This window comes from Melospiza melodia, chromosome 10 (assembly GCF_035770615.1).
Source record: "Melospiza melodia melodia isolate bMelMel2 chromosome 10, bMelMel2.pri, whole genome shotgun sequence".
In the NCBI taxonomy this organism is placed as follows: domain Eukaryota; kingdom Metazoa; phylum Chordata; class Aves; order Passeriformes; family Passerellidae; genus Melospiza; species Melospiza melodia.
In genome coordinates this window covers 31181522-31199272 of record NC_086203.1, presented here as the reverse complement: position 1 = coordinate 31199272, position 17751 = coordinate 31181522, and the positions used below count along the sequence as shown (strand labels likewise).

The 17751-nt window shown below is 36.3% G+C and overlaps 2 protein-coding genes across 8 annotated transcripts in view; both read left to right on the top strand.

The window, feature by feature from the left end:
• Nucleotides 1-15875, top strand: part of NR2C2 (nuclear receptor subfamily 2 group C member 2) — a 37572-nt gene extending 21697 nt beyond the window's left edge. For 5 of the 7 annotated variants that reach the window (XM_063165114.1, XM_063165107.1, XM_063165109.1 and 2 more), the window contains 5 exons: nt 265-386; nt 904-1043; nt 3899-4036; nt 5531-5636; nt 7603-15875. In XM_063165114.1, coding sequence (XP_063021184.1) covers nt 265-386; nt 904-1043; nt 3899-4036; nt 5531-5636; nt 7603-7777 — 681 coding nt within the window. In that variant the 3' untranslated portion in view covers nt 7778-15875. The remainder of the gene's footprint in view (nt 1-264; nt 387-903; nt 1044-3898; nt 4037-5530; nt 5637-7602) is intronic. The other 2 variants (XM_063165111.1, XM_063165112.1) reach the window with 2 other exon arrangements.
• A 454-nt stretch (nt 15876-16329) lies between these two features.
• MRPS25 (mitochondrial ribosomal protein S25) lies at nt 16330-17737 on the top strand. The gene is made up of 4 exons (XM_063165106.1): nt 16330-16494; nt 16615-16721; nt 17029-17116; nt 17342-17737. The coding sequence occupies exons 1-4, from the start codon at nt 16361-16363 to the stop codon at nt 17526-17528; spliced, it is 516 nt and encodes a 171-aa protein (XP_063021176.1). The 5' UTR covers nt 16330-16360; the 3' UTR covers nt 17529-17737.
• The last annotated feature ends 14 nt before the right edge of the window (nt 17738-17751 follow it).

The window sequence follows — 17751 nt, the reverse complement described above, 5'->3', positions numbered from 1 at the left end:
CTTCTTTAAATGTCTGACTAAACAAACTAATGCTTAAGATGTATGCGCTCCTACATAATTTCTTGTCTCATATTCCCAATTTACATTCCTTGCCAGTAGTAATGAGTTATTTAGTACAATTTTCCTTTGACAACTTCTTGTCGCACTGTTGATTGTGATGGACTATGAGAGTACTTTGAATGTTTTTGCTGGTTATTTCACCAATGATAAAAACCAGTTTATGTCTGAACTATATGTGTTGTACTGTACTTTTATTTTTTGCAGCTGACAATGCCCAGTCCGATGCCAGAGTACCTTAATGTGCACTACATCTGTGAGTCAGCATCACGACTCCTTTTCCTCTCTATGCACTGGGCTAGGTCCATACCTGCGTTTCAAGCTCTTGGGTAAATGGACATACTCCGTTTGAATGGTTTGCTTTTGAATGAATTTAAGCACTCATCTGAATGCTTCCAGATATTTTGAACTTTTTAGTTACAATATTTTTTCATTTTTAATTAATATTTTAAAATGTGTGAAGACTATGCAATATTCCCTGTTTTGAAGAATAAAATAGAAGATGGCAGAAGGGAGGGTAACTACAATATCTGATGTTACTGTGGGTACATAAACTAAATCCAAATCAAAAGCAAGCATTAATTTGTAGAAATTAAATGCTTGCTTGATACCTTACTAAAGAACTGATGAGCACCATTTCACAGATAAGCCAAAATGGTTTCATAGTCTATAATTTCTTTTTGCTTCTTGAAATACTTGCAATATGCTATATATGCCTGTTACCAAAAAGGTTTGCAACAGATTAATCCTTATTATGAATTGTTATACATAACATAATTATACATAGGGCAATACCAAGCTGATATGCAAACTACCTAGTGTTGTTTGATTTTCTGCTGTTTATAGGCAGGACTGTAATACGAGCCTTGTGCGTGCTTGCTGGAATGAACTGTTTACCTTAGGGCTGGCACAGTGTGCACAGGTGATGAGTCTGTCCACTATCCTGGGAGCAATTGTCAACCACCTCCAGAACAGCATACAAGAAGGTATGTTACCAGTGCTGCTAACAATACAGGGATGTTTGGATAACTGTGGCCAAAGGTGTTTCCCCTCAGTGTCTAAATTGTTCACCAGTAACCAGGAGAAGGTGAAGCTTTCTCTTGCATAGTTACCTTTCCCCTGGTGATTGACAATTTTGTTGCACTGTCCTCACAGAGATATCTGTGGGATAGAAGTGTCCATAGAGGCAAGGCGGTCTTCTATGCCTGACTGATATTACAGAGAAAGTACATCCTAAAATACTCCTTGGATGTGCTCAGAGGGTTTTCTTCCCATCCAGATGTATGTTTTTTCCTCTTAGAATAATGATATCCTCTTCCAAACCACACCAGACTTTTTCCTTCAGGAACTTTCCTTCTCCTCTTTATGGTGTAAAAACACAGCGTTTGCCAATTATCACAACAAGCATATTGTTGCATGTATAATGGTTTTGGATACTACTGTAATGCAATAATGATTAATGTATTTTGAAGTGCCCTTGAAGCATTAAGCAACCTCATTTCTTGACATTCTTAACAAGATGTATGTAATTTTATTTTTTAATTCAACATTGGTCTGTTGATAATGATGATTATATCTTGAATGGATGAAAATCTGTTATATTTGCTTTTTTTTCATTCTTTAAAGACCTTCCAATCAATAGGATTCATTGGAATGAAAATAATATTTACTTTTAAAAGGAGGAAGAAAACAATGCTACCAGTTTTAAACTCTGCAAAGACAGCATAATACATGAAAACTACTTTAAATTTACACGTCCGTTAAAAGCAGTTATAGAATACTATTTAGTACCATTTAAAAATACTTTTTTATGGTGTCATTATTTTGCACACAGAAAAATTAGAAAATAGTTTTTTACTGAGGAGAGTAAAACAGATGTGTTTTTCCATACCTGAAGGATATTAAATATTTTTCCAGCTATCTTCTTTGTATATTTTATAGTTCTACAATCAAGCTTTAATCTACTTTATTACCTTCATCATGATAAAGTAAATTAGACTGAAATTTGATTCTTTAATGGATATTATGCTTTAATTGCTTTCATAACGAATATAGAGTTGTTTCTTGTTTTGGTTTTGGGGGGGTTTTTGTTGGTTGGTATTTGTTTGTTTTGGTTTGTTTTCTCATTTAAGAGAGCCTGGACAGTCCCAAAATACAACAGAGTGCTGCCTCTTTCCTGGAGTTGAAAAGATCAGTAGGGAAACCTGCATATTGGATGTTCTGTGCAAAGTTAGGCTTTATATCTGTTTCACAACGCACAGAACTGTGTATTCCACCTTTGTTCCAAGCAGTGGAGAGGAGTAAGTGGGAGGGCTGTTACAGCTGGTTCCACTTCTGTTCTTATGCATCAATTGTAAAAAAATATTTTTTTTCTAGAACCTGCACTTACACTCATACTGCGTTAGCTGAAACCAGCCAATGAAAGAGGATCATTAGTGTTATTTATCTATTCTGCAAAGTTATCATGTTACATTTGTATTATACCTTCAAAATTCAAAACAAAGTAAAGAAATTTCAGAACTTTATTTATTAGTGATGAAGCTGCTTAGAAACTCTGGAATTCTAATTTTCTAAAATTGCTTTTCCTGAGTTTTTCTAGACCATATTTTCCCATTTAATACAGAAATAAAAACATTACATTATGTCTATCTTCATCTGTCTCGAGTAACTAAAAATTTGTATCACAATTAATGATTTAAGAAATGTAGATTATGTTTTCATTCTTATTTCAAGACTGTGAAAAAAATGGTTCTTCCATTCATTTAATCTTCTTATTGCAGTTCCAGAAAATAGATCAAATCATAATAAACTATGTCAAAGATTCTGTTTAAGCAACATGGAGTCTAAGCAATCCTATGCACTATAAGCTGTATAGAGAAAAATAAAATATTCAAATTAAAATTATTTGAAATACTAGCATTGGAGATTATGACTGGAATAAAATTCTTCTAATATGTTTTTCAAGGAAAGGCTTTTATCCCTTGTAAACTGACTTCTGAAGTTTGATAATAGTAATTATATATTTTTAAAAAGTCTTAATGTATTCTCTAATGTTTTTATTCCTTGACTAGTTTTAGATATGGAGTCCAATATAAGGATTTCTATTTACCAAAATAGAAATCTCTCCCTTCCTAGGTTTGCAGCTAATACCACTCACTCGTAACAGATCTATAAATAAAATACATCTTTTAAATTGAAATTTTAAGATAGATTATGAACCCAGTATAAGGAATGTGATCTTTCAAATGATGGAAGAATCTGTGTATGTGTATTTCAGTGCATTTACCCTATCAGATGGGAAAAAGACTATTTACCATAGCTAATGAAAAGTTCACTCCTAAAAGTACGCACAGAGGAGAAAGTAGTACTGTCATTACTGTTCTTTTGTAAAGAACATTCACATTCTATTCACTTTTGTAAAGGCTAATTCAATAATGTTTGAATTTAAAATTAGGGTAGCGCGTTAGTATTTGCTTTGTGCTTCTGTTCATTCCCAGAATCACTCTAGCCATTTTTAGGATAATGCAGCATCATTTCAGAATCTCTGCTCAGAACAGTACTTCACTGGAAATGGTTTGGTGTGGCAGATTATGCTGTCCTGGCGACAGGATAACATTCTGTTGCTAGAATGTTCTTAACATTGTTTGCTAGCTCCGGGTCTGTCTCAGACTTTAAAAATTCACTTTGCTTTCATAATAATTCAGGCCATTCTTATATGTTAAGTGGTTCCAAGACAGCAAAAGACTTGCAAATATCATTGACTTGGTTTATAAAACTTTATTTGTTAATATATTAGAAATGCTTGAGCTCAGATGAAATAGTAAGCAATATCTTTTTGTAGATAAACTTTCTGGCGACAGAATAAAGCAAGTCATGGAACACATCTGGAAACTTCAGGAGTTCTGTAACAGCATGGCCAAGCTTGATATTGATGGATATGAATATGCATACCTTAAAGCTATAGTCCTTTTTAGCCCTGGTAAGGAATTCAGTAATCATATATTTTTAAATAATAAGTCTTAATATGCAAATTCTTTAGTATTTTTTAAATGAGACTAATGTCTTGAGATGAGACTCCTCATCTCAAGGAGGAGTTGTTGCAGATAAAATTATTGTTTCATAATGATTATCATAATAGGTGTCTTAAAATAACTTCAGAGCAACATATCCATGTTATATACAGTTCAAATCTATCAGGTGTTTCTAGTATATTCATCCTAGAAGATTAGATTCTCAAGTTACCTTCAGCTGAGAATCTATGAGTAATAAATTATCTGGACCGTGTGCTAGCAATATTAGCGAGGTAAATGGTGAGGGGGATTAGAAGCAATGCATTTACCGAGTGACAAAAAGAAATCTGCTTCAATTTTAGTATTTTTAATATAAGAGGAATAGCTGAAATATAAGCAGAAATACCTATTGTATATGAAACTTCCACAAAATCTCAAAAACTGAATGTAAATAGGCTGTCTTCCATCTGTTACTAAAAAATGACAGCAGACAGCTAAAGCAGTTTCTGAAATATGAAAATTTACTCAAAGAAGACCCTAAGGATTTTCTGGAACGATAAAGAAACTAGAAGTGGCAGTCTTTTCAGCAAAGATGGAAATGTTTCAAGGACACACAAAGGTTAATCTAAAACTGCTGACAGGTTGAGTAAAAGAGAAGGTTTTGCTCAGAAATGCATATTATTTACTTTAATTCAAAGGTATTTACTACTTTGTATTTAATAGAATACAAAGTAAAAGGATATATTGCTATTGGTGTGTTTGCTTGGGGTTTTTTTTGCATTCGTAACTGTTTTTCTCTTTGTAATAAAAGTTAATTAGAAGATACTGGTGTCCTGAAATGTTCTTTTGAATTTTTTGGGGGAGATTGTCCCATTAGAGTTAGGTTTGTTAGAGGTTTTGAGTTGGAAAAGCAAGAAACGATCCAAACTCAAGGTAGCTCTTTCCTATTTCAAGGGACAAGCAGTTTGGACACATGAGTGAAGATATTTCGGCATACTAAGAGAAGTGATATTTTGTGGGTTTGCTTTTTTTTGCTCTGAGAACATGGCTGAGGAGCTGAGCTAGCTGGAATTAAAACATGAGACAGACTTGAGAAGATAAGGACATTGATCTATCAAGAAAATAACCCTAGATACTGCTTAGCCAGCCTAGTTAAAACAAATCACAGAGGCAACCATTTAAACAGGCAAAGCTAAAAACAAATTCTATGTCATTGCCTGGTGCACACATACAGGCTTAATCTTTGTCCACTTTCTTATGGATACACACAGCTCTAGAGAGAAAAGTGAACAAGCTAATTCTGAAGCCAGGAAGTAAATGTTTACCTTTCTACAGCTAGGATGTTAAACATCACAATACCAGAAAAATATTTCATTGAAATTAAATGTGAGAGTCTTATAAATACATTTATTTCACAATGTATAGGGAAACTATCGACCTACAGAAATGTTTTGTTTCTTTAGATCACCCTGGTCTGACCAGTTCAACCCAAATAGAAAAATTCCAGGAGAAGGCACAGATGGAATTGCAGGACTATGTACAAAAAACCTATCCAGAAGATACTTATAGGTATTTATCTCTAAAGTACCCAAAGTAATGTTGTGGGCTGTAGCTAACAGAAGTACGAAATAATGTCATTGATGGTTTTGACTTTCGGGGTTTGGGTTTTTTTCTGACTGTTGGTGAGAAAGAACTAAAACCCAATTCATAAAAGCAGGTTTGTTTAAAGATATATAGAAACAAGAATAGCTGTCTAGCTTCCTCCATGTAAATTAAATTTATTAGTACTTTCTTGGCTTTTGAGGGATTTGAGATTGTCATAGTCATGTTTCAAAAAGAAAACAGACTTATTTTTTTAGAAGTTTGGGGGATAACTGCTTCAACTGATTAATTCACATTGCTTCTTTTTTCAAGTTATTATTTTAAAGTCTCTTTGACAACTAAAAGGTGATTATCATCCTTGAAATGTTTTTTTAAGTTGCATATGCAGGAAAATGTTAAAACTGTCAGTTATAGCCCTTGGAAAAACAATGACACATATAATAAGGAACAACAACCATTTCTCAAACTTCTGTTTATAAGAAATTCCCACATCCTAGTTATTTTCTCCCCCGGGTTTAGTGGTTTTTTTTAATTTCCAAGGACTTCTCTGAAATTATTTAACTTGGTTTTTTTTTCACTTCTCAGCTCTTCTGTTTGTTATGTGCTAGAAACAATTACTGTATTTTCTAAGAATCTCCACCAAAACTCAAAATTCATCAACACAATAATTCTCTGCATTTTCAGGGAACTACTCACCTTTGTCTGTAAGATATACTAGAACATGTTTTTTTTTACTGTGGAAGACATCCTCATGTAAAGAATAAATCCCATACACTTAAGCAAATTCTTCCATGTACAATTGAGGCCTTCTGGTTTGATTAGTGAGAGCTGAATATCTACCATAAAACTAAAGTTTGTTCCATATACTTACTTCTCATAATAGTGTCTTGGGGAAGAAAATCAGAGTTACATTCCCCAAGCAGTGTCTTGTATTTTAACTAATAGTGTCTCTATCTCTATGCTCCCCTACAGACAAGTTTAGAGAACAAATCTGTTTATTTCTGAGCAACTGAGTGCTGGTAGAAATTAAGATAGGGGACAAGTGTTACAATTTTCATAAAAACAAGAGCATAGTTTCAATCTTTTGGCCCTAATGTTTACAAGATATGGTATATTAGCAGTATGGACCTTAGATATTTTCTCCACAAATATTCAAGCATTTTCTAGAGCACCTGTGGTCAGTGCTACTCGAGGTTTGCTATTACGTGGCTCTGGTTCAGAAAATTTATTTGGTTTAGCATTTGTGATGCACATCTGCCATATGAATGACAGCAAAATGCTTTCATCACTGTCCTAAATTTCATATTAATGGGAAGTCTAGCATATAATACAGTCACTTCATTGTATTGGATATCTGTTAACATCTTGGTAAATAAAACACCAGGGCAATTTGGGAATATTTATGCTTAACAGTACATTCCCCCAAATTCCTTTTCTCGTTAGAAGCCAATTCTCTTTTTTCTGTTTATATACATCCAGCCCCCTTCCTGCTATCTCATGTGGCATGAAGTTGCTAGGCAACTGAGGACTATGCTGTTTATGGCTGAAATTTTAATTAAGCATTGTGCTCCTAAAATGGTTCAAATGTTCACACTAATCAACATAAATATCATTAGTCTCAGCACTGTTTGTCCTGAGCTGGGAATTTCAAAAGCAGGCCAAGAAAATTGTGTGTTTGTAAGTACATGTTCTGTCTACAAAGGGCATTAACACGTCCCTTTCATTGGAAAACTACAAAGCTACTTAGGTTTCATTTTGCTTGCAGGATAGAATAGCAACCATTCTTTTTGTGGTGTAGCCAAATTAGCTTTAATTGCCTCTTTACACCTATTCATGAATTATGGTAATTATAAAGGCAGATCCAGCTCTTTAGCCATACAGTATCTTAAACTGGTCTTACATGTATTTATAACCCACTGAACTTCTTTTTCAGGCTAGCCCGGATCCTAGTTCGCCTGCCAGCACTTAGGCTGATGAGCTCTAGCATCACTGAGGAACTGTTTTTCACAGGTCTCATTGGAAACGTTCCAATTGACAGCATAATCCCCTACATTCTCAAAATGGAAACAGCAGAATATAATGGACAAATAACTGGCACATCTGCATAGAGGGAACAACGTAATTTGAGGGATTGAAGTAATTTTCACAAAACCCGTATAATTATGAAGTTAAAAGAGTAGTGTTTCAGTATGTGCAGATAATACCAATTGTTATCAGTTTCCTGAGAGATTTCTCGTTGTCTTTTTTTGATGTTGACAAAATTTAAAGCAGCTATTAAAAGACCTATTATAGGACCTTTCCTGCCACAAGGAATATTTTGGATGCCTTTCATTTAAAAGGCCATAGATTACTGAACATACTTTTCACATGCTTTGTATTTAGAAACTATCAGTGGTTAAAAAGAGTTTTATAATATCAGAGTAGTAATAAAATTACTTTAAAAGTAAAAGAACAGTATGTATATATTTAAAAATATCCTTGGAATGAATGTCTAGCAAATGCCAGGGTATAATTACTAGCACTTTGTAATCACTTCTTGTCAGAGCAACAGCATCATCAACATTCTGTTTATGAGTATGGAAAATGAAAAAAAATGGATATGTCCTTAGTCAAAATGCTAGCAATTTTTGTAAAAATGTAGAATGCTAAAGGAGACAATCATTTAATCTACAAAAAGTCACTTGCTGTTATGTTATGCATGAAATAATTAATGTGGATTCTTAAATCAGATATCCACATTATATAAAACTTCATCTATTAAATTAGTGCAGTTGTAATACACGGTACAGTACAGTCATATTATGTGCTACAGGAATTCCCCACACTAAAGAAAAAAAGTGTTTGTCACAATAATGATTAAATATGCAGGTTCCTTAAAGTGTTTATTCAGACAAACACAATCATGACAAACGTTATTCTAAGAGGCAGCCTTTTTACTTAGGGGAAAATCAGTCATTAACTGGAAGAGCAGTAAATTTCAAATAGAGCTGTGTGGTGCTCTTTGAGTATGCTCTTTGTATGCTGCAAATTTACTCCTCCTCTCTGTACTCTGAACACCCTCATAATGTAGCCACAGGGTACAATTTAAGACCTGAAATGTGTAGAACCTCTGGTTGTCAGCAAGAGTTTATTCCAAAGCTTTCTATTTCTCCTTCCCTCCCTCATGAAGCACTCCTGATTTTGCGGTGTTCTCAACTTTCCTGTCACTCACTTTGAAACCAAAATATAGTTAGGATTTACTTTCACTCATGTACAATTGCAGTTGATGACTGATGCACCATGGAGGTATAAAATGAACTACTTTTTAATTGTCTCGAGTGATGAGCCATCAATATGTCTGCTAGTAGTACTGGCCATTAGCTGCTAGCATAGGTTTCATTTTACTATAATTTAATATTATGGCTGTTCAGTATTTTAAAATCAAAGATTTTTTTTTAAGTCATAGCAATTAATACCTTCATCTACCTGATCCTGGCACATTAGATGCATTAATTCTTTTAATTATTTGTGTGTTAGAGGCATTCTTACTTTAGTAGATTTATGTGACAAAACTTATCTAATGGTAAGTTCAGCACTTTGGTTTTTCTTCTGTTATTGATATTTATTTAGAAACATCAACTAGGTTGGTGTTTGTGACTTTTCAGAGTCTGAATTGTAGCCAAAAGACCTTAAGCAGCTTTAGATGAGGCTTCTAAAGTAACAAAAAGAACCTGTATACTTCATGTTTGTTAGGAGGCTGATATTTGTAGCACTTACTGTTACACAAAAGACTATTTAATTTCAGCTTCTGGATGCATTAGTCTTCTATAGTTACTCTTTTTAGCACATTCAGAATCTTCTTTTCTCAGAAGAGTATTACTGAGTTCCAGTAATGCAGAGATTTGTAATACAGCACTTGTATCTATCTCAACTTTTGCTATAGCAAATGAAATTGTCATATTGTTCATGCAATGGAAAGTCTGCTCTCTACACGTGAAGTCAGCTGGACTTCAGCTTTTAGTACCAACCATTTGACTGTAGTGCAACTGCTGTGGGATTGTGTCAGCACTTCTGCTGCGCAGTCCTTATGTTAAGGGTATATAACTTAAAAATTAAAAGTGATTAATCAGAAACAATAGCTACCTTGGAAGAAGTAGTCGCTGCTTTTGTTAAAATTTAAAATTTTACTTCTACAAGAAGAATGCATTGAAATATTTTGATTTCTTTAATTGCCAAAAGGATTACAGAACTTAATTTTCTTTCAGAATTTAATAAAAATTATTTAAGCAGATCAGAAGGCATTTTAATGGTAAATTAAATGGTCCTTAGCACAAAAACTAGCCATTGGAATATTTGGTTTTAAATCTCAATACACACCAGCTAGTTTTTTCTTGACAAACATCATTTCAACTTCCAATTTTTCAAGTAAAAGTGCCCCATTTTCTGTGTGAAAATTTGTTTGTAATTTTTATTACTTGTGATAATAACAATTCAGAAAAGAAAGGCATTTTAGTTTTTGGGGAACAAAATGATCACACAAAATAAAATGTAAAATGTGTGCCTTGCATTACATACGTAAATCGAAACAATGAATATCATGCAGTTCTGTTTACAAATAAACTACACTCCCCACAAATGCAAGGCCACATAATTACATCCTTGCTCAAACCCTGCTAGTTACTTACTCTGCAAATAGTTATTAAATAGCTTATTAGGGATAAAATATTAATTTTTGTAAACTAAGTAATAACCATGCAATCCATAGTTGTGCATGCATTTAACAGATGAAATGGAGCAGTTCCATCCTTAAGATTTGGATATTACCACCTAAAAGCTACAAAGTCCCTCTGTGCAGCATCATTAGCATGATTTGCTGGCTTGCAGAGGTCAGAAACAAGCTACTTAGTTCCGATGCCATTAACAAAAAGTACTCTTTCTAACTATACACTACTTTGATTCCAAGACTAACATTTTGGATTGTAGAAATTTGAACTTATGTGTGTGCCTGGGCTATTTCCTACCCAGGAAAAGGACTTTGTGCTTCCCCTCTTGCTTCCCCTTGGCCCATTTCTCCCCATAACAATCTGTCTCAGTGGCAGCAGGATCCTGTGATGCATACAGTGCAGCTGCACAATCAAGCAGGCTTTGCACGGTCTCTGCTGAAAATAATATTGCAACACTGACATAGTTCTTCAAATTTCTGAGGTTTGTTCCATCCCTCCTACAGTGACTGCAAGATGGTAACAGGCTAATCTTATTAGCTTTAGTGTTAAATTAGTTTTGGTTATTTTTCTTCTTGGAAAGTGCAAACTTTTCCTTATGAATATGGGACAGGAGAGTTTTTTAATATTGTAGCAATTATTGAAGAACTATTTCTTGAGTATTAAATATAGAAATAGCTTGTTTTCATAAAGGTGAAATTTAAATGCCAAACTTGTTTTCACAAGAAGTTGGAGTCAAACTATCACAGTCACAAAGTGATTCTAGGAAAAGTTCATCTCATTGAAGCTCTACTTAGTGCCAAAATTTATTCTCTTCAGAAGTTTTGAGGTTGTATTTCTGCTGCTCTTCAAATGAAAATATTTTAACTTGGCAGAAATACAGTTATAAATTATCTGATTAGATTTATCTCAACCTGAGCAAATGTGTATACTATTCATAATTCAGTCAGACAAATGTTAGAACTCTGTGGTGAGACCGGGGCATGATAATGAGGCAACGTTGGGAATGATAACGAGGTAGTAATGTCCACTGTGCTTCATTTGTTTTCCAACTCTTTTGCAAAAGGAACTGGATTTCAGTCTTGTAGATAAAAAGCATTTGGGACTAGCTTTGTCATAATGATTTTAATTACAATTTTGACAAATGTAGGAAGGTATACTCTTTTCTTCCTTTTATTTACTTACATTCGACTGCAGAGTCAGAACTAATACCATGCGCAAAAGTAATCTTTCTCAGCCTATTTACATTGCTTATAAATTGTCTACAATGCTTTTGGTGTCTGTGGAGTTACTCTGGCATGAAACTGGTAGAGGAGAAAAAAGTTATCTCCAAGGAGAGATCCTTCTAAGAAGTCATACAAGGCTTTCTTTTAGCTGCCTTAAAATGTTAGATCATTAAGAAGGCTTAGTTTTCAGAGCACACTGCAGCTACAAACTATTGTTGCTCTCCACTGATTAGTTGGCGTCATTTGCCAAGTCTCCTTTCACCATCTTCTGAAGCCTGTGGCCCCCAGAAAGCCATGATGCCTCTGGTGAGGAGCTCTGGTTCCAGTGTGTGCAGAATCCAGCAGTTCTGCATCACCGTTACAGTTCCCTTTGGCAAAGAGCAAATTCTGAGGCTGCCATAGAGAAACCAAGTCAGGGCTGAAGCTCCCAGGTGAAATCAGTTTCGTGACTCTTGTTTCTCCTTTGGCAGAGACAGAAAAACACTTGTGTGGTTTTTTTTATTGTTCTGTATAGTACACAGAACTCACAGAGTCCTGAATTACTTCATTCAGGATACTGCAGGTGTCAGTAGGTTTTCCTGGCCATTAAAGTTCAGACAGTAATTAGGATTCTTTCTTGATTACCTGTTGTTTAATTAGTAAAAGACAATAATAAAAAAAAAATTTAGCACCAAATAGCATGACTAGCACAGGGTTTCAGGAATACAGTTTAACCAGGAAGACAGAACTGGAAATGAATGGGCTGCTCAAGCAGTGACAAAGCAGCTTCCTGCGCTAACAGCACCATTCAGGGCCCTGTTTGAATCAGGAGAAGTGAGCAGTAAAACTGGCAGGTCAGTCAGACGCACAGGTGTACCAGCACACATCTACTGGATGATACCATCCTGGAAAGACCAAAAATGTTGATTTTCTATTTGAGATCCCTCTCTTCCTCCCCTGTTACTCTTAATAGTGCAAAACCAGGTGTTTTTTTCACCTACTCTTGTCCGTAAGAGGAAAAGCATAAATCCCAGAAAACACAGGCAGATGCCCACCTGTTCCCAGGGTTTGCCACACTGGCTATACAGCACAGCTTTTGCAGTAGATGGCTTTGGTGATAAGCATGGGCCAGCTGACAACAGCACACAACAGTCTGCAGTCCTAACACTTCCCAACATCCAGCAGGGATCAGCAAAATGAGGGCACGGTCACCCTAGAGAGGAAAGGAAGGGGCAGAGGAAGGACAAATTGCCAGCATCTACTGGATCTTAAATGACAGGAAATTAGTGTAGAAACAGCTTTATATGAAAAATTACCAAGAGGAGATGGCAAAGGAGAGCAAATGAAAGCATTTACTTTTTGCACCTTTTCATTCTAAAGTTGCTGAGTCATTTTAACAGTAAATACTCCTGAATTAAGTTCAGGCTTATTGTTTGATGCCATTAGCCCATCTTGTTAGATAATGCTATAAGCCTACTTCAGGTGCAATCAGTGTTATCAACATATGGGAAATTATTTGTGAAAAAAAAAATTACAACATTATTTATACCGGCGTTACAAGTTAAAGTAAAATTCTTTGTAAAGTTTAGATGCTCTAAGTTTAAGCATCTGAAGTTTAGATGTTTTTTATTGTGAAGTCATGCTAAGTTCATCACGGTAGTACTGTTGTAATGTTCCATTAATGCCCACAATCTGTTCAGTCCTCTTTGTTACATGAATGCTTTGAAAATGGCTTATTATTGTTAAATTCCTGCCTTTCTTTTTAAGGGGTTTGATAGAGTTGTACATGTCTATTTTGTGCCTCCCACCGTTGTGCATTTCTGCATGTTCAGTTCTAGAACTCACTTGAGCAGATGATGCATATGTAAATAGCTGTATGTATGTATGTGTGTATGAATGTATATGCTTATACCTCTCTGTCTAAATATTTTCTGTACAGTGTATAGGAAATGTGTAGTGTATGTATATATGTACAGATATGGAGCCATTATTCATCTATTATGTGCTAAAATTTTTTATTCATTTGCTAAACCATAGCTTCCTAATTTGGTGAATCCTCACAAATTTCAGAGCTTTGCACCTTTTTTCTAAACCAGTCTGAATTTACTATTTGCTGTTCAGAACTGACAAATATATTCCATTAATTTTCTGGCTTTTACATTACTCTCTTTACCTTTTCTCATTTGACCTATAGAGGTCTGGAAATCAATAGTTAATTGAGCCTTTTTAAAACAAGGAATAAATAACTATAGTCATAGAAAATGCTTCCCTGCTCATTATATACTCATTCTCTTCCAGCCCTCCTGAGATACTTTTGTAAAGTTGTATTTTTTGTGAAGCTTGGTAAGAGACTGATTTTTTTGTTTTAAGTCTTCATCTGTGGCTAATTGAAAGTAAACCAAGTTGCCATTTATCACTGAACTGCAGCACACAGAAGAGGAGGTAATGGATGCTGTTTAAGAAATCAATAGTCATATTGTCATAGTGATCTCATGAAGAGATGTGTGTGAGATAGAGACTGTGTGCTCTGGTCAGTGAAAAAGCAGCTCTGGTACAATGGTAATTAAACAGTAGGGACACTGCAGGTAGTTTATTTCTTAGCAAGTATCAAGACATCTTCAGGATTTTCACAATGCATTTCAATTGTATATTCACTTTCCAAAGTTTTTATTTTTATTTTCCAGCCTAAACTGAACACAGCTAGTTTCTTAATTTAGTTGTCAAACTATGTCCCTTGCCACATTCTGTCCTCTCCTAGGTCTGCAATCTGTGCAGCTCCTGCACTGCCTGTGACAGACCCACATGTGGGACATGGACACACAGTTGGGAAATGAGATGTGAAGTAAGACTATTTCTTATTCATAATGAAACATTTACATTATCAAAGCTTCTTCTCTTTTGATGAAGCTAAAAAGGAAGCCTTCCATAAAGTAAATCTGTTAACTGTGAGTTTTTTAAAAAAAGCATTTCACGGACCATGCAGGACAGTAGTTCAGCAAGTTGTTTCTGTCATTAAAAAGGTGAAATAGAATTTTATGGGCATTTATTTCCACCTTCTGTGCTCACTGTGGCAAAGACTTGTGTATGTTTAATCCAATGAAATGACACTAATCAAAATAACATTAACTTTGTGCATTATTAAAGTGAACCACAAGTCTGAGGAAATTTTGGAAAGTCTGCTTTGGAAAATGCTGAGAATGTTCTATTTCTTGGTGTATTGATTAGCGAGCATTTGTAAGCTTTTATTTCAAATATAGGAATAAACCTGTAGCATTTCAAACCCTTATTTCTAAGATTTTCAGCACGAAAAATGTGTAAATTAATGTCAGGAATTTCTGTGACAGATGTTCCTTCCTTGGTGTCTGGACAATTGGTGGTGTTTGAATGCTTGCTTTTCTCTTTAAAGGTGAATAGTTATTAAGGTCACTGTTCTGCAGGAACAGTTTTAAAGTTTAGGAAGCCAATTGGGGCATTAATGCAAGATTTAATCTGTTTAAAAACTCAACTGTCAATTCAGGAAAAAAAAAAGAAAAGGCAAAGTTCAGTGAAACCAAATGTGTTATATCCACATTTGAATTGTTTGTATTCTGAAGAACAAAATGTGCTCAAATTTAATGGCAATAAAGGCTCTGCAATAATACAACACAGGTCCACTTTATGGTATTTTCATGATTGTGGGTTAAAGCAGGACTAAGTAAATTTAAAACAAAAAAGCACAGTCTTTAAGAAGAAAACATATTACTTACCGACTGTAAATGTTAAATTTTCCATATATGGAATCAAGATCAAATGTTCAAGTATTTTTAATAATTAATGTGTACTCCGAAATACACTGGAAGCCAGTGTTCATAGTTTCCTAACTGAAAACTGCACAGTTGTATCTGTATTGGCATACTAGGGAATGCTGAGCTCCTAAAATACAGCAAATTTTTATAGAAGGAAGCATTTTTCAGTTCCTTGGGATATTTTCTGGAAGTCTATTCCTTATAATTTAGAAAACGATTGTTTATTTTAAAACTGCAAAAGTTTTTCATTTCTCACAGCTTCTTTTGTGAAATCAGTATTATAGTGTGTGATAGCATTTAAAAACAATAGCATGGGTTTTTTTTAAACTAAATTTTATATCCAAGCAATGTCTTCAGTCACAAAGAGGAATTTGCATTGTTGTGTTTGTATATAGAGTATTGCAGTGCATGATTTAGCTTATGCATTTTATTAAATGCTGTTGTGATATTATATTGTTGCGGTTAATACTAGTAGCTAAATGAGGTTTCTACCATTAAAGTGAATTACAAATATAACTGCATTCTTGAGTTTTATTTTGAAGTTGATTTAAGTTTCTCTTGAACAGGAGCTCTCTAAGCCAAATACATAATTTACTATCTTTTAGGGAGAAACAGCAATTTGCTTTCACCACAGTGATTATCTTAGGAGAGAGATTTAACCGGGTCTGGTATAGAAAAGAAATCTCATTAACTTACTGACTCCAAGGAACTTCTCTGGGAGGAGAGAGAGGTTTTCCTAAGGTTTTAATTCATCGTGAACACAAAAGCTTTGAGTAGCCCCGAAGTTGTCGCTGCGGTGCGCGGGACCCGCCGAGCCCCTCACGGCCCGCGCGCCCCTCACGGCCCGCGCTCCCCTCACGGCCCGCGCGCCCCTCGCGCCGCCGGGCCCGGGCACAGCGCGCGCCCTCCGCGGGTACTGCCAGGGACGGGATAGGCGGGGCGGCGGAGCCTCCGCCAGGGGGCGCGCGGGAGCGCTGCCTCCCCTTCCGGCCGCCGCCGCGATGCCGATGAAGGGCCGCTTCCCGGTGCGCCGGACCCTGCAGTACCTCAGCCAGGGCGACGTCGTGTTCAAGAGCTCGGTGAAGGTGATGACCGTGAACTACAACACGGCTGGAGAACTGAGCGAAGGCGCAAGGTGAGTGCGGGGCGCGGCGGGAGCGCGGGGTGCCCCTGCAAAGACACCCGGGCTTGCACGGGCCGCGCCCTCCACAGCGACAACGGGCCAGCCGTTGTGTGCTTTTCTCTTTCCTTCCAGAAAGTTCGTGTTTTTCAACATCCCCCAGATCCAGTACAAGAACCCCTGGGTGCAGATCATGCTGTTCAGGAACATGACTCCCTCGCCCTTTCTCCGGTTCTACCTGGGTAGGTGGCGCCAGCCGCGGGGACCGCAGGAGCCGCACAGTAGTGGCTGGGTCGCGCCGGCAGCGTGGTGACCGCCGCGCCTGGGCCCTTCTCCCTCGGCTGCTTGAGCGGAATAGAGCTTGAGCCGTTAGCAGCTCCCCATGACTCACCCTCATGGAGATTTTGCTTTTCCACTTAAAATATTACATTGCACATTAACCGCAGGAGGAAGTAGATCCTTCATTCCTGTGCGTGTAAAAGCCTCTCGAAATGGCATACAGGAGGAAGTGGTATCATCTGATACACTATTATGAATTTTTCTTGACAGACAGTGGAGAACAAGTTGTGGTAGACGTGGAAGATAAAACCAACAAAGAGATAACAGAGCACATTAAAAAAATCCTGGGGAAAAGCAAGTAAGTAGCATGCAGTAAGCTAATACATCATCTAGCATACATATTATAAACTTTTGTGGAATACAGAAGGAAATACTACTTTTCCTGGATAAAACTGACACAAGCAAGATAAAGTCCACAAGGTAGGAACTGTAACTCCATCTTTCTAATAACCTGGGTCCAGGGAAGGGAGAGGAAATACTGCAAGTCAGACTTCTGATAGTAACAAACAGATCTCTTTTGTAGAGAAATACTTGAAAAAGAAGAAAGAGAAAGGAAAAAACTGTCACATCCAGCAACCTTTGGGCCCAAGAAGTATCATCTGCGAGAATGCATGTGTGAGATTGAAGGCCAAGTTCCCTGTCCTGCTTTTGTACCATTGCCCAAAGAGATGAGGGGAAAATACAAAGGTGCCATGAAAAATGAGGCATGAGCCTGACATTTCAAGATCTCAAGTCATGGAGCTATTTTGCCTCAGGACTGGACAATGAAGGTGCTTCAGTGAGAGACAAGAGGCAGCAGTTCCTGGGAACAGGAAGAAGCAAGATCATTCAATACAGAGAACTGTGTCATTAGCCTTCTTATAACTACAACTAGAATTAAGTGAAAAATAAATAAAAGTTAAAACTGGCACCAAAAAAAGCTGTGGTTCTATG